General features: G+C 48.8%; 1 protein-coding gene across 2 annotated transcripts in view; it reads left to right on the forward strand.

Moving 5' to 3' along the window:
* The window catches only part of Tbc1d24 (TBC1 domain family member 24), a 29,501-nt gene extending 15,644 nt beyond the window's left edge, over nucleotides 1–13,857 (forward strand). Inside the window, exons 2-8 of one of the 2 annotated variants that reach the window (XM_041675843.1) lie at nucleotides 3,493–4,575; nucleotides 5,405–5,422; nucleotides 5,930–6,088; nucleotides 7,070–7,133; nucleotides 7,386–7,481; nucleotides 8,107–8,338; nucleotides 8,707–13,857. In XM_041675843.1, coding sequence (XP_041531777.1) covers nucleotides 3,611–4,575; nucleotides 5,405–5,422; nucleotides 5,930–6,088; nucleotides 7,070–7,133; nucleotides 7,386–7,481; nucleotides 8,107–8,338; nucleotides 8,707–8,861 — 1,689 coding nt within the window. In that variant the 5' untranslated portion in view covers nucleotides 3,493–3,610 and the 3' untranslated portion in view covers nucleotides 8,862–13,857. Of the gene's footprint in view, nucleotides 1–3,492; nucleotides 4,576–5,404; nucleotides 5,423–5,929; nucleotides 6,089–7,069; nucleotides 7,134–7,385; nucleotides 7,482–8,106; nucleotides 8,339–8,706 lie in introns of those variants that run through there. The other variant, XM_041675844.1, reaches the window with a different exon arrangement.
* The last annotated feature ends 7,095 nt before the right edge of the window (nucleotides 13,858–20,952 follow it).

The following is a 20,952-nucleotide window of genomic DNA, read 5'->3' on the forward strand; positions in this document are numbered from 1 at the left end:
TAGCCCTTGCTTTGCTTTTTTCATTTTATGTGTATGAATATTGTTGTTGTTTTGGTTTTTCAAGACAGGGTTTCTCTTTGGAACCTGTTCTAGAACTAGCTTTTTTTTTCTTTTCATGTATTTTATGTGCATAAGTGTTTGGCCCGTATGTATTTATGTGTACCATGTGGTTCCTGGTGCCCACAGAGGTCAGAAGAGGGCACCAGCTCCCCTGAAACTGGAGTTATGGATGGTTGGGAGTCACGATGTGGGTGCTGAAAACCAAACCTAGGTTCTCTTCAAGAGCAACAAGTGCTCTCAACAGTTGAACCTTTTCTCCAGCCCCATATTTTTATTATTTTAAATTGTGTGTGTGTGTGCTTGGATAGTCCATGTGAGTGAGTGCAGGTTCCTGAGGAGGCCAGAACAGAGTATCAGATCCTCTGCAAAGCAATGATTGCTCATAACTGCTGAGCCTTCTCTCCAAACCCTGTTTGTTTGTTTGTTTAAGGTAGAGTCTCACGATTCTACTCAGTCTTGAACTTCCTGTGTAGCTCAGGCAGACTTTGAACTCACGATTCTCCTGCCTCCCATCCCTCCAAAGTTCTGGTGCTTCACACGTGTGCACTGCATCCTGTCTGCTCACCCACTTCTTTTTCTGTGTGCCTGAGTCACGACAGCTGCCGGGTGGTGGAATGACATCATCTCTCCTAAGCATTCTGCCTCTAGTTTACTTGGAGCCAGAGCGTCTAGTTTTGAAATTTTGTCACCTTCCGTTTGTTCCTCAACACCTGTACTACAGAATTACACCCCAGGCCCCATTTCGCACCCTACTGGTGACTTCCCCTGGAATTACCCTTCTGGAACTTAGCTTTTAAACCGGCAGAGGAGGGTAAGAGCTGCCCATAGAACTACTCCAGGACCTGGGATGCGCTCAGAGGTGCATTCCTGGCCTAGTAGTCCATGCAGCATGCTGAGGTCAGCATGCCTGAGCCCTCCAGACAGCTGGTTTGAGCCTGACCAACACCCCAGGACTGAGAGGAAGCTCTATCAGGCTGGCTCCTTTGATCCTTATTTGTTTTCTAATAGCTTCTAGGCTACAATGGCCTAAGTAGACCTTCCCAAGTGGAAAGCTATTTCTAGTAAGGTCAGGCTTTTTAATAAATAAATAAATAAATCTTTTTTTTTTTAAAGAGGGCGGGGGGTTGGAGAGGTGAACTCAGATGGTAAGCACTGGCTGCTCTTCCAGAGGTCCTGAGTTCAATTCCCAGCAACCACATGGTGGCTCACACCATCTAGAGTGGGATCTGATGCCTTCTTCTGGCATAAAGTTGTACATTTCAGATAGAGCAATCTTTTTTTTTGTTTTTGTTTTTGTTTGTTTTGTTTTTTGTTTTTCGAGACAGGGTTTCTCTGTGGTTTTTGGAGCCTGTCCTGGAACTAGCTCTTGTAGACCAGGCTGGTCTCGAACTCACAGAGATCCGCCTGCCTCTGCCTCCCAAGTGCTGGTATTAAAGGTGTGCTCCACCACCGCCCGGCTTAGATAGAGCAATCTTATACATAAAATAAATCTTTTTTTTTAAAGAGCAAGCTTTTAAAAAATCTTTTAAAAGATTTATTGTATTTTTAAAATAATTTATTCATTTTTATTTTATGTGCATTAGTGTTTTGCCTGTATATACTCTGGGTGAGGGTGTCTCTCGGATCCCCTAGAAGTGGAGTTACAGTTCTATTTATGAGCTGCCTTGTAGGTGCTAGATATTAACCCTCTGGAATAGCAGCCAGTGCTCTTAACCACTGAGCCATCTCTCCAGCCCCTGTATTTTTAATTTTTAAAAATGGTGAGGATTGAAAAGATGGCTCAGTGCTTAAGAGCACTGGCTGCTATTCCAGAGGACTTGGGTTCCATTCTGCACCCATATGGTGTATAGAGGAGCTTTTCTTTGTGGGCCACCAGTTCACAAAACATGACACAGAGACTAATTGTTAATTATGAAAGCTCAGTCTTAGCTTAGACTTACTTCTAACTAGCTTTTTTTTTTCTAACTGATATGTGTCAAGGTTTATTTTCGTTTTGTTTTGTTTTTCGAGACAGGGTTTCTCTGTAGCCTTGGAGCCTGTCCTGGAACTAGCTCTTCTAGACCAGGTTGGCCCCAAACTCACAGAGATCCGCCTGCCTCTGCCTCCCAAGTGCTGGAGTTAAAGGCGTGCACCACCACCACCTGGCTTCTAACTAGCTTTTATGACTTAAATTAACCCATATTTTTTATCTACACTCTTCCACGTGCTCATTACCTCATCTCTGTTATGCACATCCTGGTTATTCTGCGTCTGGCTGGTGACTCTGCCTTTCTTCCCAGAGCTCCCTCTGTCTAGAAGTCTCACCTATACCTCCCGCTTAGCTGTTGGCCAGTTAGCTTTTTATTAAACCAATCACAGTGACACAGTATAAAGGAATATTGCACAGCAGTGGTGGCTCTTAACTGTCTGTAACTCCAGTCCCAGGAGATCCTCCCCTTCTGGCTTCCATGGGCACCAGGCACATTGTGGTGCACAGGTACACCTGCACACGTAGGCAGAACACCTGCACAGGTAATAAAACTAACTTAGCTGGGCGGTGGTGGTGCACGCCTTTAATCCCAGCACTCGGGAGGCAGAGGCAGGTGGATCTCTGTGAGTTCGAGGCCAGCCTGGTCTAGAAGAGCTAGTTCCAGGACAGGCTCCAAAACCACAGAGAAACCCTGTCTCGAAAATCAAAACAAAACAAAAAAAACCTAACTTTAAATGTGTTTTGTTTTTGCTTTTTGAGACAGGGTTTCTCTGTGTAACAGTCCTGGCTGTCCTGGAACTCACTTTGAAGACCACCACCTGGATTAAATTTTAAATGTTTTAAAAAAATATTTATGACGGGCAGTGATGACGCACACCCTTAATCCCAGCACTCTGGAGGCAGTGGCAGGGAGATCTCTGTGAAACCAGCCTGGTCTACAGGACAAGTTCCAGGACAGCCAAGGCTACAAAGAGAAACCCTGTCTCAAAAGACCAAAAATAAATAAGAAAGAGGAAGGTTTGTCTTGTTATTTTTGTATGAGTGTTTCTCTGTGTTAGTTTACACCACATGTGTGCTGTGCCTGCAGAGGTCAGAAGAGGATGCTGGGTCCCTTGGAACTGGAGTTACAGTTTTAAACTGCCTGAGCTGGTTGCTGGGAATTGAACTCGGGTCTTCTGAAAGAGAAGTAAGCACTCCTAACCATCCAGCCATCTCTGGCCCACAGAGTCAGGCTTTCAAAGCATTACTGGGAATCTGTCCCTAGCTTTTCATTACTTGGAACCCATGACCTCTTCTGTTAACACATAAACTCTGTGAAAAGAAGTTGTTCTCCAGAGTTAGTGATGACTTGTCAGAGCAATTATTTATCTTCCTAACCCTTTTAGAAAAAAATAGAAACAAAACCAAGTCCTTTAAAAGGTGAACTTTCAGTGCATGTACTAAAATGGTTTTCAATCCTCTAGGTGTGAGAGATGACTGACTGGTTGACAGAAAGTCCCCAAGGACGGGGCTGCAAGATTTAGCTACTCTTAGTTCCCTTCCTGGCAGCCTGGAACCTGCCTCCCAGGCACCTCAGGCGCCATGGACTCCCCAGGGTACAACTGCTTTGTGGACAGGGACAAGATGGACGCGTCCATCCAGGACCTGGGGCCAAAGGAACTGAACTGCACCGAGCTTCAGGAGTTGAAGCAACTGGCACGCCAGGGCTACTGGGCTCAGAGCCACGCCCTGCGGGGGAAAGTGTACCAGCGCCTGATCCGGGACATCCCCTGCCGCACGGTCACACCTGATGCCAGTGTGTACAGCGACATCGTGGGCAAGATTGTGGGCAAGCACAGCAGTAGTAGCCTGCCCTTGCCCGAGTTTGTGGACAACACTCAGGTGCCCACCTACTGCCTGAACACGCGGGGTGAGGGGGCTGTGCGCAAGATTCTGCTGTGTATTGCCAATCAGTTCCCCGACATCTCCTTCTGCCCTGCCCTGCCGGCCGTGGTGGCCCTGCTGCTGCACTACAGCATCGACGAGGCCGAGTGCTTCGAAAAGGCTTGCCGCATCCTGGCCTGCAACGACCCCAGCAAGAAGCTCATTGACCAGAGCTTCCTGGCCTTCGAGTCCTCCTGCATGACGTTTGGGGACCTGGTGAACAAGTACTGCCAGGCAGCCCACAAACTGATGGTGGCTGTGTCAGAGGATGTCCTGCAGGTCTACTCTGACTGGCAGCGGTGGCTGTTTGGGGAGCTGCCCCTCAACTACTTTGCCCGTGTCTTTGATGTCTTCCTTGTAGAAGGCTACAAGGTATTATATCGAGTCGCTCTGGCCATCCTCAAGTTCTTCCACAAGGTGAGAGCAGGCCAGCCCCTCGAATCAGACAACGTAAAGCAAGACATCCGCGTGTTTGTCAAGGACATTGCCAAGACGGTGTCCCCTGAGAAGCTACTAGAGAAGGCCTTTGCCATCCGCCTGTTTTCCCGCAAGGAGATCCAGCTCTTGCAAATGGCCAATGAGAAAGCACTAAAGCAGAAGGGCATTACTGTCAAGCAGAAGAGGTAGGTGGGCCCTGGGATCCTGTGCATTGCCTGTGTGCTCATGCCTCTGTTTGTAAGTTAAGTGTGTGTGAATACATGTGTGTGCTGTGTGTATGTGTGAGCGTGTGTGTGCCTATACTGTGAGCATATTGCGTTTGTGGAGTGGGAAGCTTTAGTGGAACGCATCCATGAGGTCTGAGCATGAGCTTGTCCAGCCAGCCGTTGGTCTGCTTCTAGCCTTCTGTCTGTCCACCTGCTCACGTGTGGACAGAAAGACACTAGAAAAGCCGGGCGGTGGTGGCGCACGCCTTTAATCCCAGCACTCAGGAGGCAGAGGCAGGCGGATCTCTGTGAGTTCGAGGCCAGCCTGGTCTACAAGAGCTAGTTCCAGGACAGGCTCCAAAGCCACAGAGAAACCCTGTCTTGAAAAACAAAACAAAACAAAAAAACAGACACTAGAAAACAGGAAGGGCTTTGTAATTACAGCCTTATTAAGACAAGGAAGCTGGATACTACCAGGGGGTCAGGAGGCCCAGCAGGTGCCAGACTGGGTTCCTAGGGGGTCACATCAGAACAGCTCCTGCTCTGCCCTTCCAGCTCCGAGCTTCATGGCTGGCATTCTTCTGGATGCTTATTATGGGCTCCCTGTCCTTGGGGAGCAGGGTTGGGAAGAGTCATGGTGTTTGATACCTGATTTGTAGACTGCTGTAGGCATGGCTGCTGGCATGGAGTTCACTTTCTCCTGAGCCCAAAGGAAGGCATACCTGGGGATCGATACCCACCACTAACCTCGCCTTGTCTGTTTTATTTTTCTTCTTCTCCATGTTCGTTGCTTCCTCCTGTTTCTCAGTGTCTCACTTTCTAAAAGGTAGGTCTGAAACCACACCTCGATGCTTGGCCTCTCTGCCCTGCCTTTCTTCCAGCCAGCTTTGGCTTGGCTGCTCACTGTCTCCCATGCCCAACTGGCTCACCTGGGCTGGCTTCTGCTTGCTGCTTTAGCCTGATTGATACAGGCACTGTCTGTCTGTCTGTCCCTCTTTCTGCCTCACTTGTGAGATCTGGTGCTTGGCTGGCTTTGCAGCCTTGCCTTGCTGGAGGCTTACTTCATTTGTCCTGGTTTCTTAAAGAAAAGAGCTTTTGTCGCCCATACCCCTAGGCTGGGCCCTCTTCCACGTATCAGGTGGGAGGCGGGGCTTCTAGGAATGATTTCACCCCATTTCCAAGCGGCACCTAGAGCCATGCTGTAAACCTGGCTGAGTAAGTGGGATATCCTTTCCAGGATATGTACCAAAATGAAACTGTGGGGTCTCAAGGTAAGGGGGTACAGTCAGGACTGTGGCCACTGTGGGCTCTCACCCCTCCCCACTTTTCCCAGGCAGTTTGTGCACTTGGCTGTTCATGCAGAAAACTTCCGCTCAGAGATTGTCAGCGTGAAGGAGATGAGAGACATTTGGTCCTGGATCCCTGAGCGTTTTGCCCTCTGCCAACCCCTCCTGCTCTTCTCCTCTCTGCAGCATGGGTACAGCTTAACCAGGTGAGGCACCCCCAAGACTGTGCACGTCACACTCTGTTCTCCACTTCAGGAAATGAGCCTTTGAACCTGAGTTCTGATAAGGTCTTGCAGAATCAGGAGCCTCTTATAGCCTCTTATTGTAGCCTTCGGTCATTCCCAGGCTACATAGACTTTGGAAATCATTGCTGTATGCAGCACAGTTGAGGGCCCTGTGTGGGTATCATAAAGATAAAGAAATCAAAGTCCCCATCTGAGGAGCTCAGAATTATTAGGGAGATGTCATCTGGACAGCTGGCCCTGGCCTCCCTGCTACCCTTACCCCCTGTGTCCGTCACAGTCCTGGACCAGATACCCATTTTTTGTGTCTCTGTGTAAGCACCTGGTATTCTAGCAGGGGCACATTGCCCTCCAAGCTGGATTGGTTGGGTCCAGTTAGTGTTCAGGTCTCAAATGACAGCTCACAAACTCTGGACCACCCTCCCTCAACCCCGAGTCTCCTGCCTGCAATCACACAAACATTTCAGCTTAGCTAAGAGTCACGTCTCACCAGGTGGTGGTGACGCACACCTTTAATCCTGGCACTCGGAGGCAGAGGCAGTTCTGAGTTCGAGGCCAACCTGGTCTACAAAGTGAGTTCCAGGATAGCCAGGGTTACACAGAGAACCACCATCCCCGGCTCCTTCCAGCCCCAGGGATGCTTGAGCATCTCAGTGGCAAACCTCTCACCTTCCTCAGTTCAGGGCTGAGCTTTCCCCTGCTTCTCTGGTTCCTGCTTCTCGGTAGCTTCCAGCTTTGCCTGAGGGAGAATTCACCTAATCTTCTCTTTTGTCATACTATAGCAGCCTGGCCTGGCCCAGATGACATTGCAAGGTCCTTGTCCACTGTGGAGAGAGGTAGTGGTAAAAGAGGGTAGTCCCCAGGCCTCTCTACCCTGACCTTTGGACTGACAGTGGCCGTGCTAATTGGAGGGCAAACAGGATAGCATGTGGTCTCTGCCCCCAGGTTCTATTTCCAGTGTGAAGGACACGAGCCCACCCTCCTGCTCATCAAGACCACGCAAAAGGAGGTGAGGAGCCTGGTTTACTGGGCTGGTGCCAAGGTCTGAGTATGGATATGGTTCTCGTGCTCGAGAGCCACAGGGGAAGACAGAATGGCCCTGAGGGTACACTGCCTTAACTCAGTCCTCTCCATGACCTTTGCCCTCAGTGGTGGGAGAACACAGCATACAATACCCCTAAGCTGGGACGTGGTCTCTCAGCACGCCTGAATGAGGGGACACGCCTGATGACAGAAGTCTCACCCCAGCCTTCCTCCCTAGGTTTGTGGCGCTTACCTGTCAACAGATTGGAGCGAAAGAAATAAGTTTGGAGGCAAACTGGGCTTCTTCGGAACAGGAGAATGCTTTGTTTTTAGGGTGAGTTGGGCTAAGTGTGGAGTTCCTCTGCCCTCTCCCTCCTTCCTTGGCTGTTCCTGTCTCTTCAGACATTCTGAGTACTTAATCAGCCCTCCAAGACTGAGTGTAGGCCCAACATCTGTCCTGGACCAGGGAATTGTCACAGAAGCTGGCTCGAGGGGCTCAGAAGTCCCCCCAGCACAAGAGCCTCGTTTCATCTTCATTGTAGCGAGTACCCTAAAACATACTCTGTTTTTACTTCTGGAATTTGTTGGTTAGGCTATGAGTGCCCCAAAAGCTAGCAGGACCTCATTTGCTAATGCGGTGTGCCATTGCCACAGCCCTCTTAGGGATCCACCCACAGCCCTCTTAGGGATCCACCCACAGCCCTCTTAGGGATCCACCCACAGCCCTCTTAGGGATCCACCCACAGCCCTCTTAGGGATCCACCCACAGCCCTCTTAGGGATCCACCCACAGCCCTCTTAGGGATCCACCCACAGCCCTCTTAGGGATCCACCCACAGCCCTCTTAGGGATCCACCCACAGCAGAGTTGTGGCATGAAGATGGGCAGTGGCTTTGGAGCAGGAAGGCCGAGGGAGGTGCCCCACGCCAGTTACTCTGACTGCCACCCATTCTTCTCCAGCTGCAGCCAGAGGTGCAGCGTTACGAGTGGGTGGTCATCAAGCACCCAGAGTTGACCAGGCCAACATCCTTCAAGTCCTCAGAGACTGCAGCTGCTCCTTCCTTCCTCAGCCACTCTGTCTCTTCAGACCCTGCTGATCGGCTGTCTCCTTTCCTGGCTGCCCGGCACTTCAACCTGCCCTCCAAGACAGAGTCCATGTTCATGGCTGGGGGCAACGACTGCCTCATCATTGGTGGGCACCTCTTCCCTTCCCTTCATTCAGTCTGGGAGGAGGACATGGGGGCTTGAGGGGAGCGGAAACCTCTGTGCCCAGTCCTCGCTGACTAGTGGTCAACAAAGTAGACATCTCCGTTAGAGGAAAAGGAGCTTTCATACTGGTAGACCAGTATGAAAGATGGGAGGTATGGGCTAGCAGACAAGCAGTAGCCAGGACAGCCAGGCCCGGGTAAATTTGGGGTTCTAGAGGAACCCCTGTAGTCCAAGGATCTCTTTACTGAGATTGCTATTTAGCAGACCCTTCAAGGACAGAGATGATGGCATATGTGGGTATGGGGTGGATGTTGGAGCAGAAAGACATCTGTTCCCTTGCATTTCCCACAGGGGGAGGAGGTGGCCAAGCACTCTACATCGACGGGGACCTGAACCGAGGCCGCACTGGACACTGCGACACTTTCAACAACCAGCCCCTCTGCTCTGAGAACTTCCTTATCTCTGCTGTGGAGGCTTGGGGCTTCCAAGACCCTGACACCCAGTGATGGGTCTGCGCTGGTGGTGACTGAGCCTCGTTGTGGGGTGACGGGGTGGAGGCCAAGCTACCTCTTGAGGGAGCAGGGCATGAGTGAAACAACACCCCCATGAAGCAGGCAGGCTTGCTGTGCGGTGGGGACGTCCTGCTTGGACTTGTTAGGCTAGGACCCCTGCACCCTACTGTTTCTGAGCTCAAGGGGCTATTGTGCCCCCAGCCCTGTCCAGTGTCTGCCCTCACCCAGGGTCCTGGGTTGCATGGAGGTGTCCAGTACCCAAGATTGCCAGGGCTACATTGCTCTGCCTCTGGTCCTCGGCCCCTGTAGGGAAAAGGACAAATGAATCTTGCCAAATGTGGGTCTCTGGTGCCCCCTGCTGGTCCTCTGGCCCCCTGCGCTCCCCTGAGCTATGTTTGCTGCTGCAGGACAGGATAGGGGAGGGCAGGATGTGTGCAGAGCTCTGCGGCCCCTCCTGTCCTAGAAGGGACAAACTCGGGAAAGCTGTCTTGTCTTTGTGTTTCTGCAAAGCCTGAAGCTCTTGCTGCATCTCACTGCAAGTCCACACCTGAAGGTGGTCTCTGGAGAGACTTTCCTTGACCAGCGTGGCCAGTCAGCTCCATTTCCAGGGTTCTCCTCAGAGCTGACTGGACTCTCAGGCTTTTTGCCCACCTTCTGTCCATCCTTGTAGCCTCCTTGGACTCCTGTAGTCTTGGTGACTCTGTTCCTTTCCTCGTCGCTGTAATGACTGAAGCCCAGGATCACCCGAATCCTAGCATGGCATGCTTGTCTCAGTCCAGCCTTCTGCCTTCCCAGGCCTGTGGTTCCCTAGACCTGTTCATACAGCATCTGATAAAGCAGTGTGACTTCTGATCTCTGCTGTCACTATGGCTAGCCACATGTCATGTTTTCTGTGTGCTACCCTTCTCCCGTTATGGCCTTCCAGTCTCTGGATGTCTGTACTTCTTGAGCCCTGTACTGACCTGGCACCACAGATGCCAAGGAAAGTGCTGCCTCTGAGGACTGTAGCAAGCTCCATTTCCCCGTGACCTTCCGCCCACCCTGTGACCTCCCTCAGCTGGTCCTGAGGGTCTAGGCTCCACAGAGGAAGAGAGAAGAAGTTAACCCAAATGGCTGGCTGGGGCCGCAGAAGTCTGGATCATAAGAACAGTTGCCTGGTTCCCACATGACTGCGTCTGGCGTGCCTGGGTCAGTGTGTATCACACCTGTGCTTGCCTCCACACTGATATCACACTTGCTGTGAGGGCTTCATCCGCCCCTGCCCCATCTAGTCATATCAGCTCTCAGCACGGCCACAGTGGCACAAGAGGCAGGGCAGGGAGGAGTTCCCTGAAGTTTTGGGCCACCTGGTAAACCCGCATAGAACTTGGACTCTGTGCAGTGAACAGTTCTCCTGACATGCTGGCCTCTACGACAGGTTGACCTGACTCTAGAGGGAAGGAGTCCTGGGAGGAGCTGTTGTTGCTCACTCTGCAAAGTGGTAGCCTGTGCCGCCATTCCTCTGAGCCTGCTGTCCTAGACCTGCACCTCCAACTTCAGTGTTCCTTTAAGGCCATCTTGATTTTTGTGACTGTTGTTTCTGGCAAGATCTTACTAGGTAGCCTATTTGGTCTGGAACTCACTATGTAGCCCAGGCTACCCTGGAAATGGCTATGTAGCCTAGGTTGGCCTCAAAATCATGACCTGCCTCAGCCTCCTAAGTGTCAGGTTTGTAGGCATTAAGCCCTTTCCTGTTGCATTAATTCCTCGACGTTGAGCTTGGTCTCCAGCCAGAAGGCCCTAGGACATTCCTAGGCTGTGCCGTCATGATGCTCACCCATGCATTGCCCCTGGGACTCGGGAGACTTTCAGAAGCAGGTTAAGTTAACTGAGCAGTGTGTGCAGGGCTCTGTAAGATTCCTGACTGGGTAGTAGATTCTTGTTTTGTGTGGCCCCACTGGACTTCCTGGGGTCCAGTGCAAGAAGACTGGTCAGTGCTTAGTCACAATTGCATCATAAGCAAAGTTCTTAGCTTTTACCCACAACATTCTCAGTTTTTTAAATTTAATATCTCCTTTTTCCTGACCTTTCTGCCAAAAGATGTGTCATTTTCTTTGTATTTTTATTCTTATCACTCTTTATCTGATGCTAAGTGTTTCCACTTAGTATTTAATAATGTTTTCTATTATTTATTAGCTTTTGATGTAAAAAAAAGCTAGAATTTGATGGCATTGAATAAGGAATTTTATCATCACTTAAACATTTGTTTTTAAAACAAATAGTGAACTTAATATAAATTAGTTCATTAAAGTAACTTTGTTACTGTAAACCACGTGCCTTTGGGGCCTCAGAAAATCAGTCTGTACTCTGATTATGACAAGAGCCAGTTTCATGCAGCTCAGACTAGCCGTAGACGAAGCTTTTCCTGAACTCTTCCGTGTGCTTCTGCACCCCATATAATTGGCTCACAGGTGTGTGCCACTATGCTTGGTGACAACTCACTTTAAAAATATTTCATGAGACAGCAGTGGCTGTTCGCATTTTAAGAATTTCTCTTCTAATGAACTAAATTACTGCTTTAGTTTTTCCTGTTTTTGTGAGCTGCCACATGGGTGCTGGGACTGAGCCAGGTCTTCTGCAGGAGCAGCCAGTGCTCTAACCGCTGAGCCCCATAGTTTTTCTTATTTTTGTAAACTGCTTGCTTTTATTTTTTTCCACTTTTTTAGAGCAGTTTGTTTTCGAGCATTCTGGATTTCAGATTTTCAGGTTTCTCTTATTCATTTCCTGAGTCTGCAAAGCTTTTCTGGTCTCCTTAAGTATTTTATATTTAATAATTTAGGTTTTGTACTCCTTTTTTAAAGATGCTGAGGAGCGAATCTAGGACCCTGTACCTACAGTTTACATCAGAATTGCTGAGGTGGAAGTTTTTGAAGATCCTCATCCAATTATCCACTGTAAATATCAAAAGAATTGGCCAAGCGACACACCTTTAATTCGAGCACTCAGAAGGTCAAGGCAGGTAGATCTATGTGAGCTTGAGCCCAGCCTGTTCTATGCTGCAAGTCCCAGACCAGCCAAGGCTAAATAATGAGACCTTGTTTTAAAAAGCTGTGGGGAGAGGGGTGGTTTGGAAAGAAGGTTCAGCGGTTAGAGCACTGGCTCTAACCAGGTTCAATTCCCAGCAGCCACGTGGCAGCTCACAGCTGTCTGTAACTCCAGTTCCCAAGGATCCAGACCCTTTTCTGGCCTCTGTGGGCACTGTATCGATATAGTTCATAGACATATATATATACACAAAACACTCATAAACCAGAAAGTGGCTTGGGCACAGCCCCTGACTAAACCACAGCCTTGTCTTTCCGCTCAGCAGGAATACATGCAGTGCTTACGGACACCTGCTTTCTCACGCCCTCACGAAATCTAGACCACTGTCAGACTCAAAAGACTGTTAGGGTTTTAGATTGGCTTTGTTTGTTTGCTTTGCTTTTGTTTTGTAAGCCACCATTTAGGTTGTAGTTCTCTATAGCAGCTACTCCAGAGTAGCTCCTCCATGGCTTCCTCGGGTTTATGTGCAGTTATTATATCGAGCATGAATGCCAAGCAGGCCTTCAAGTTTTTTTCCCACCGTATCTACATCCGGCCAGAGAGCATATGAAGTTAAAAGATAATTTTGGTATTAAGATTCTTACCTGGGGGCTAGAGACATGGCTCAGAGGTCTTGAGTTCAATTCCCAGCAACCACATGGTGGCTCACAACCATCAGTAATGAGATCTGGTGCCCTCTTCTGGCCTGAAGGCATACATGCAGGAAGAACCCTGTATGCATAATTAATAAATAAGTCTTTTTTTAAAAAAAGATTCTTACCCAGGCCTGGTGTGTGTTTAAAACCCCATCATGTGGAAGTGGAAGCAGAAAGATGAGGTCATCCTTAGCTACATACTGAGCTCAAGGCTGGCTTTGGCTACAATGTCTTAAAAAGAGAAAAGAAAAAAAAGGACCTTTTTATGACGTCCCTCATTCCCTCAACTTCTGATTGTGCTGTTGGCATTAGGTGCAGTGTCATGTACATTACTACAGACAATGATTGTGTGCAGGCTCAGTCCCTTTCTTGAGCTGCATGGAATTTGTCAGCATTGTATTTAGGACGAAAAAGGCAGTGCGTGGATACATGGACACACTGACCTGTGACATGGCAAGAACCAAACCACCAAAACACTTCCATGTAGACTCGTATCTCCTGGTGTGCCGCTTGGCTGCTCTCAGCTGCTCTCTGGCCCTGCCTTCCTACACGAAGAGACCAGAACACCTCTGCTGTGCATTAGACATGAAGAGCTGGGCAGAGTGGTACATGCCTTTAGTCCCAGCGCTCAGGAGACAGAGGCAGCTAGATCTCTGAGTCTGAGGTCAGCCAGGGCTACACAGAGAGAACCTGTCTTGGGGTCGGGGAGCACTGTTGCTCTTCCAGAGAACCCAGGTTTGTTTCCCAACACCCAAACTGCGGTTCACAGCTGCCCATTTCTCCAGTTCAAGGGGATCTTCCACCCTCTCTTGGCCTCTGGGCACTGCGTGCAAGCAGTGCACAGACACACATGCAGGCAAAATCATACAAATAAGATAAAAATAAAGCTTAAAGTTTGTAAGCTGAAGACTGGAGGGGAAGACAGTCTATAACTTTACCTTTTAGATCTTGTGATGGGCTTTGACAGGTTAGGCGTCATGGTTCACACCTGTAATCTCAGCACTCCGGAGGCTGCGGCAGGAAGATGGCAGGATGAAGCTAATTTCATGCCGGCCTAACTTACATAGTGAGACCTTATCTTAAAATAAAAAACTAAATCCAGTGTGGTTCCCGGCTGACCCTGCGGAGCATCCGAGTGAGTGTACCAAACATACTCCCGCTTACAGAGCAAAAGTGTGGATTTGAGCAAAATGCAATTTTGTAATGTGAAAATAAGTGATTTTGTGATGTTTGGATATTGTTGATGTGAGTCCTAAATAAAATTAATAACTGAAGAAGAGGCATCGTAGTGTGTGCCGTGAGAGTACAGGATGGGATGTCCCGAGCACCCTTCCCAGGATACACTGGCCATCTCTTAGGAGAAGACGTAGACTAAGGATCCATTGCCCTCTTCAAGTAGAGCTGAAGTCTGCACCAGCCCATCATAGCCAGGACAAGGAGACCCCACAGAGACAGGTACATATTCTGCTGCTTCCTTTGTCACTGCCAGCCATGGGAACCCACTTACTGACCTTGCTTCTGCCTTCTGGCCCTCAGGATTTGTCGTTTGGCATAAGTGAAGAAAGGAGAAGAACCACTGTGAGCAGCCGCCAGATGTCTCCAGTCGTCTGGTTCCTGTGAAACGTAAAACTCAATGTCAATAGCAAAGTCAGGGGCTGGAGAGATGGCTCAACAGTCAAGAGCACTTGGCTGCTCTTCCAGAGGACCCGGGTTCAGTTCCCAGCACCCACGTGGCAGCTCACAACTGTCTGTGACTCCAGTTCCACCCTTACACCAATGCACATAAAATAAATCATTAAAAAGTAAAAGCAGCAGGGCGGTGGTGCATACCTTTAGTTCCAGCACCTGGGAGGCAGAGGCAGGCAGATCTCTGTGGTTCAAGACCAGCCTGCTCACAGCATGAGTTCCAGGACAGCCAAAATTGTTAAACAGAGAAACATTCTTTCAAAAAAAAATCAAACTCATGTTTCTCTTTCAAAATGAAACTGACTTAAACATTTGCATAAGCTAATATTAACATCTTTCCTAATGCTGTCTACTTTTTTTTTTTAATGTCTATGGTACTGAGAATTTGATGTGGCATCTTGCACATGCTACTGATTCTATCCCCAAACTGGTTTTTTGTTTTGTTTGTTTTTACTTTTTTGCTTTAGACACAGTGTCCTAAGGTGCCCAAGCTGTCCTTCTACTCACTCTGTAGCCTAGACCGGACTTTAACTTGTGATCATCTTTCTTAGCCTCCAAAGGAGGTGAGATTACATGCCGGCACCACGAAGCCTAGCACGATGTTTATCTTTGAACAGTGCACAAATACCTGCTCTCCTATCTAGTTCCTTGCTGTGAGGCTTCTGCGCATGGTTCTTGCCCTGTGCCTACAGCTGCTCTGGAACCCTGCTTGCTTCCCCATAAAATAATGGTTATCCACTTCTTCCCTGGTTCTCTTCCCCATGTTGACTGCAAGGGTAGATATGGCCTGTAATCTTCTCCTTTGCTGCCTCTTAACTCAAGGGCTTTCCTGTCGTATTGCAGGTTACTCCAGAGGATGCTGGGAGGCCTGGCCCACTTTGAGAAGCCCTTGTCTACTAGGCCAGGAGGTACTTGATCCGAGGGCTCCTCCAGCATAGCTACAGTGAGCTTTGGTTTTCTGCAGTTCCTCAGATGGACCCAGACCTGTTTCTGGGCTTTCAAGCCCCTTCCTAGCTTTGTAGCTCCTAAGAAAGCTTTACTGTTCTTGGTAGGAGGTGGTGGTGCAAGCCTTTAGTTCCAGAACTAGGGAGGCAGAGACAGGTGGATCTCTGTGAGTTCAAGGCCAGCCTGGTCTACAGAGTGAATTTCAGGACTCCAAAGCTACAAGAAACCCTGTCTCTAAAAACAAAATAAAACAAAAAAAGAAAACTTTACTGTTCTGTTGTCCACTGTGGACTGCCAGCCGTCCAGGGCAGAATTTAACAGCGGCTGCACTGCGGGTACAGGGCCATTCCCAAGGTTTGTCCTACACCCCCAGAATTCCCCAAAATAGCTCTTTCCTCTTACTGCTGGTGCTCAGAACAATCCCGCGACACAGACAGATGAACCACACTTGTAATCTCAGGACTTTAGAGTTAAAAGTTGATCTGGGGTTCAAGACCATCCTAGGTCACATAAGACACCCCCACCCCCACAAACAATAAAAACCTGGATTGTGTCTTTGTCTTCTTCCTGTTCTAAAAACTTTTTTTTTTTTTTGAGACAGGGTTTTTCTGTAGCTTTGGAACCTGTCCGGGCCGGGCGGTGGTGGCGCACGCCTTTAATCCCAGCACTTGGGAGGCAGAGGCAGGCGGATCTCTGTGAGTTCGAGACCAGCCTGGTCTACAAGAGCTAGTTCCAGGACAGGCTCCAAAACCACAGGGAAACCCTGTCTCGAAAAACCAAAAAAAAAAAAAAAAAGATCCGAACCTGTCCGGGAACTCCCTTTGTAGACCAGGCTGACCTTGAACTCCCTGAGGTCCGCCAGCTTCCACCTCTGAAGTGCTGGGATTAAAGGCACGCACGAGCACAGCCCGGCTAACCTTTTTATATTTTAAGATTTATTTAGAAATAAGATTTTTGTTGGACCCCAGGGTGGAGCCCCAACCTTTTCTCCCTCCTTTCTGACTTATTTTATTTATTTATTTATTTATTTATTTATTTATTTTTTGGTTTTTCGAGACAGGGTTTCTCTGTGGCTGTGGAGCCTGTCCTGGAACTAGCTCTGTAGACCAGGCTGGTCTCTAACTCACAGAGATCCGCGTGCCTCTGCCTCCCGAGTGCTGGGATTAAAGGCATGCGCCACCATCGCCCGGCTCTGACTTATTTTAAAATGAGGTTTACATGTTTACTCCCACAATAGGCTCCCAGCTCACCTCTACCAAGCGGGGGAGACAGAGTCAAAGGCATCTGACAAGCTGCTTCCACACCTAAGCTTACAGCAAACTAGCTTTAGTGTGTCCCCACTGCCCCCTGGTGGCAGAGTTGCCTCTCTGCCTGCCTGTTCATTTAGAGAAGATCCAGTCAGGTCCCTGGCATCAACACTTGAAATCTGGAAATTTTGCTAGACACCAGAGTTGCCCTGTGTTGGGATCATTCTAGCTGCCTGCCTTGTAAATACATAATTATTGTTGCTCTTGAGGTCACCCTTGCTATTCAAACTGTCTAGGAGCCAAGCAGCAAGAGATAGATTCTGTGTTTATAGGATTTTATTTATTTATTGTTTTTTAAATTAATTTTTAGACAAGCTCTCCATATGTGGCATTGGCTATCCTAGAACCGGCTATGTACACCAGGCTGGCCTTGAACTCATAGAGATCCTCTTGCCTCTGCCTTCCAAGTGCTGGAGTTAAAGGAGTGTTCCACCATGAGCAGGAGAGGTTTTATTTTGCTGGGTTTTTGTTTTGTTTTAATTTGTGTGAGCGTTTTTTGCCTGCATGTTTGCACGTGCACTACGAGGCCAGAAGATGGCATCTGATTCCCTAAACCGAAGCTGCGAGTTGTCCTGTGGACACTGGGCATGGAATCCAGTCCTCTGAAAAAGCAGCAAGTGCTGTTAACCACTGAGCCATTTCTCCAGCCCCTGTTTTTATTTCTCTGATCCTTATTCCATAAGGTATTTATTTCTCTTGCTCAGGATTAAGTCCAGGACACCATGCATACTAAACACAAATTCTACCATCAAGCAACACCCTGCCACCCCCCCCCCCAAGGGCCAGCCTTATTTGGTGTTTTTAGATTAAGATCTGCCTGTATAGCACAGGCTATCCTCAAAATTTCCAACTTCCTGTTCAACCCCTTAAATGCTGGGGTTATAGATGTGCACTACCATGCATGACTCAACTATTTTTGGGTTAAAAAATTAGCTGCCTTTTATCATATTTCATTCCCCCAAATAGTGCCGTTATCTGTGTGCTTTTGTTTCTACTAACCATGTCCAGGCCACACATGGCCCTGTCTCACCAATGTACAAAAGCACAGTGCATGGTGCCATCTCTTTATAGTGTTGTCTGTCCTGTGTCCTTGTGTTCCTCTCCCCCACACTCAGGCCTCCATGGTGACTCAGAAGGAGGCTGTTGGCAAGGTTCCTTCTGGGACACATGGTTCTTGATGTTCCAGAAAGGCTGCTGCTTCTTCCCCTCCTTCTCGCTCTCTTCTTCTTCCCCCTCTTCTTCCTTCCCCTCCTTCCGGCCTTCCTCCTCTTCCTCCTCCTTCTGACCCTCCTCTTCCTTCCCCTCACCTTCCTCCTCTTCCTCCTCCTTCTGACCCTCCTCTTCCTTCCCCTCACCCTCCTCTTCTTCCTCCTCCTTCTGACCCTCTTCTTCCCCTCACCCTCCTCTTCCTTTTCCCTTGCCCTCCTCTTCTTCCCCCTCTTCTTCCTTCCCCTCCTTCTGGCCCTCCTCCACTTCCTCCTCCTCCTCGCTTTCCTGTTACTTCCCCTTGCCTGCTCCTCTCTTCCTCCTATTTTTTCCTTTCTCTCTCCTGCCAACCTTTTTGTTTTGTTTTTGTTTTGAGATAGTACTGTGTGATCCAGGCTCGCCTTAAATTTACGCTCTTTCTGCCCTGGCATCCAAAGTGCTGAGCTGACTGTTGTGTATTACTAAACCTGGTCTTGCCTTCCTTGGAGTAAGTCTATCTTTCCAGGCTAAGGTTGTCAAGGATGTTATTAACTTCTTCTGCCTCCTCTTCTGGTATTTCTGGAAAGTGCCAATGGCTGTCTAAGGGTCCCACCCTGCATCTCTGTCCCTCTCCTCATATCTCTCTGACACGCATTTCCAAATCCCCTCCCTCTCAGTGTCTGGAAATCCCCACTCACAGTGACAGGCCAGAACTCATGACCTATGATTTCATGCCAAGGGGGAAGTAACAGCAAGGGAGAAGGCAGGGATGCCCCTACAGTTTCTTTCCTAGAGTCCAAAGGAGGGGCTCCTTGCAGTGTCTGGGAGATCCCAGTAGGAGGCATGAGATGGAATGAGCTGAGAAATGGTGGCTGACCTGGCAGTGTAGCCCGCTAGCCCAGGCCCTAGACCAGAATTTTAATTCCATCATTTGCTGGTTGGTGACCAGAGCAAGGCTCTTAGCCTTCCTAGGTTTGCTTTACTATCCACTGAATAAGAATAGGTGTGGCAGTAGCCTCAAATGCCTCAGTATAGGGCCTGGCATGTAGGTGCCCTCCGCTGAACACCCTGCTGGGGATCTGGGACACAAAGAGTCAAAATGTCTTCAGTCAAAGTGAGGATGCGGTGTGAGGAGGACATTAGGGGAGGGAGAGGAGAAACAAACAGGGCACCATGGCAGGGGGCTCCCTGGAGGAAAGTGGTTTCTGAGAAATGGGTAAGAAGAGGGGATTGGAGCTGGAGGGTAAATGACAGCAGGGGGAGCACACCGAGAAGGTCTAGCATGTGATCACGGAAGAGTTATAGGATATTAAGTGATGATTAGAAAAAACAACTGTAAGGGCTAGAGCAATGGATCAGTGCTTAAGAGCACTTGCTGCTCTTGCAGAGGATCTGGTTCAATTCCCAGCACCTACATGACCTCTCACAACTGTCTGTAGCTCCAGTTCCAGGAGATATGACATGCTCTCTGCCTTCCTCGGGCACTAGCACACAGGAGAAAGAGCAGGGAGTGGGAGGAAGAATTGGAGGCAGTCAGCATAACTAGCGTCTCAGAAGTCAGTGTGACTTTGGCAAGGAGCTGGAGAGGGAAGGTGAAGAGGTGGAGACAGCAGTGAAGATTCTTCTTCAAAAATTAGAACGGGCAAGAGGGGGTAGAGGGAGCCCTAGTAACTGCCCTCTGTAGCTTCCTCTCTGAAACAGAACAGGCCCCTGCTCTTCCATGGGCAAGTGAGGGGAGGGGCACAGGGAGGGTTCTATTGTGAAAAAGGGGAGGAGTTAGAGTGTAGCAGAAGGATCATTGCCTCCATGGGGAAGTTGAGGTACTAGCACACAAACCACTTGGAAAGACCCCCAGTCTTAGGATATGAGCTTGAGCCTCAAGGGAGGGATAAAGGAAAAGAAGCAGCCAGAGTTGACAGGTGGAAGGAAGGCTGGTAGCTGGGGTCCTAGGTCACTACAGGAGCATCAGTAGAGCAGAGGCACTCTCAGCTACTCTATTGCTATGGAAACCAATCCTCCATCACCATCCAGAAAGGAGGCCCTGTAGGTGTGGGCCTTGCGTGGATGCTGGAAGGACAAGGAGGCCTTTCTGAGATTTTTAGAAACCTGGGTTAACTTTCACTGGTTATGTGCCATTAAAAAACAAAAACAAACAAAAAACACCCCAAAACCCAAAACAACAACAATGGGGGCTGGAGAAATGGCTCAGTGGGTAAGAGCACCGGCTGCTCTTCCAGAGGACCCAGGTTCAATTTCCAGCACCTATATGGCAGCTCACAACTGTCCAGAATTCTCGTTCCAAGGGACCTGACACCCATGGCAAGATACCAATGTGCATTAAATAAAATTCAAAAAATTTTTAAAAATGTTATGTCGAGTAGGGTGGTGCATACCTTTAATCCCAGCACTCAAGAAGCAGAAGCAGGCAGGACTGGTCTACATGGCAAATTTCAGGTTAGCCAGAGCTACACAGTGAGACTCTGTCTCAAAAATAAAACAGAGGGGCTAAAAAGATGACTCGGATTAAGAGCACAAACTGCTCTTCCAGAGGTCCTGAGTTCAATTTCCAGCAGCCACATGGTAGCTCACAACCATCTATAATGAGATCTGGTGCCTTCTTCTGCCATTCAGGCATTCATGTAAATGGAGCACTCATATACATAAAATACATACATAAATCAAAATAATAAGTAATAAATCTAATAAAATAATAGCTGGGCGGTGGTAACGCACGCCTTTAATCCCAGCACTCGGGAGGCAGAGGCAGGTGGATCTCTGTGAGTACAAGGCCAGCCTGGTTAACAGAGCGAGTTCCAGGAAAGCCAGGCTATGCAGAGAAATCCTATCTAAATAAATAAATAAATACAACAGCAGAAAAATAGAAAAAAATAAAACCAGTCATGGGCAGACAGAGACCTCTCAACTGATGTCAGGGTCCCTGATGCAAGAAGGGTAAAGTGAGGGATTCCTTTTTCTCCCCTTGAATCAAAGGGAAGACGTTAGGCCAGGATCTGCAGGAGCCCGGGTGTGGATTGAACACCTGGGGTTGTGGCTCTTTAAACACGGCGGGGTGGGGCGTGGCATTCCCGGGGGCTGGAGGAGAGGGTGAAGCCCCTGCACTAGGGATTTCCTGTTACGGATTCTGCAGAGCCACTACTTTAACCTAGCTCTCCGGGCAAACGTGAGAACCTGAACAACATGCAGCACAGTGCCTAGGGTTCTCGGTCAGGGAACACAGGGAAA

Source organism: Microtus oregoni, unplaced genomic scaffold (genome assembly GCF_018167655.1).
Source record: "Microtus oregoni isolate MIOR12 unplaced genomic scaffold, Mior012 000027F_ref0000203, whole genome shotgun sequence".
Classification (NCBI taxonomy): domain Eukaryota; kingdom Metazoa; phylum Chordata; class Mammalia; order Rodentia; family Cricetidae; genus Microtus; species Microtus oregoni.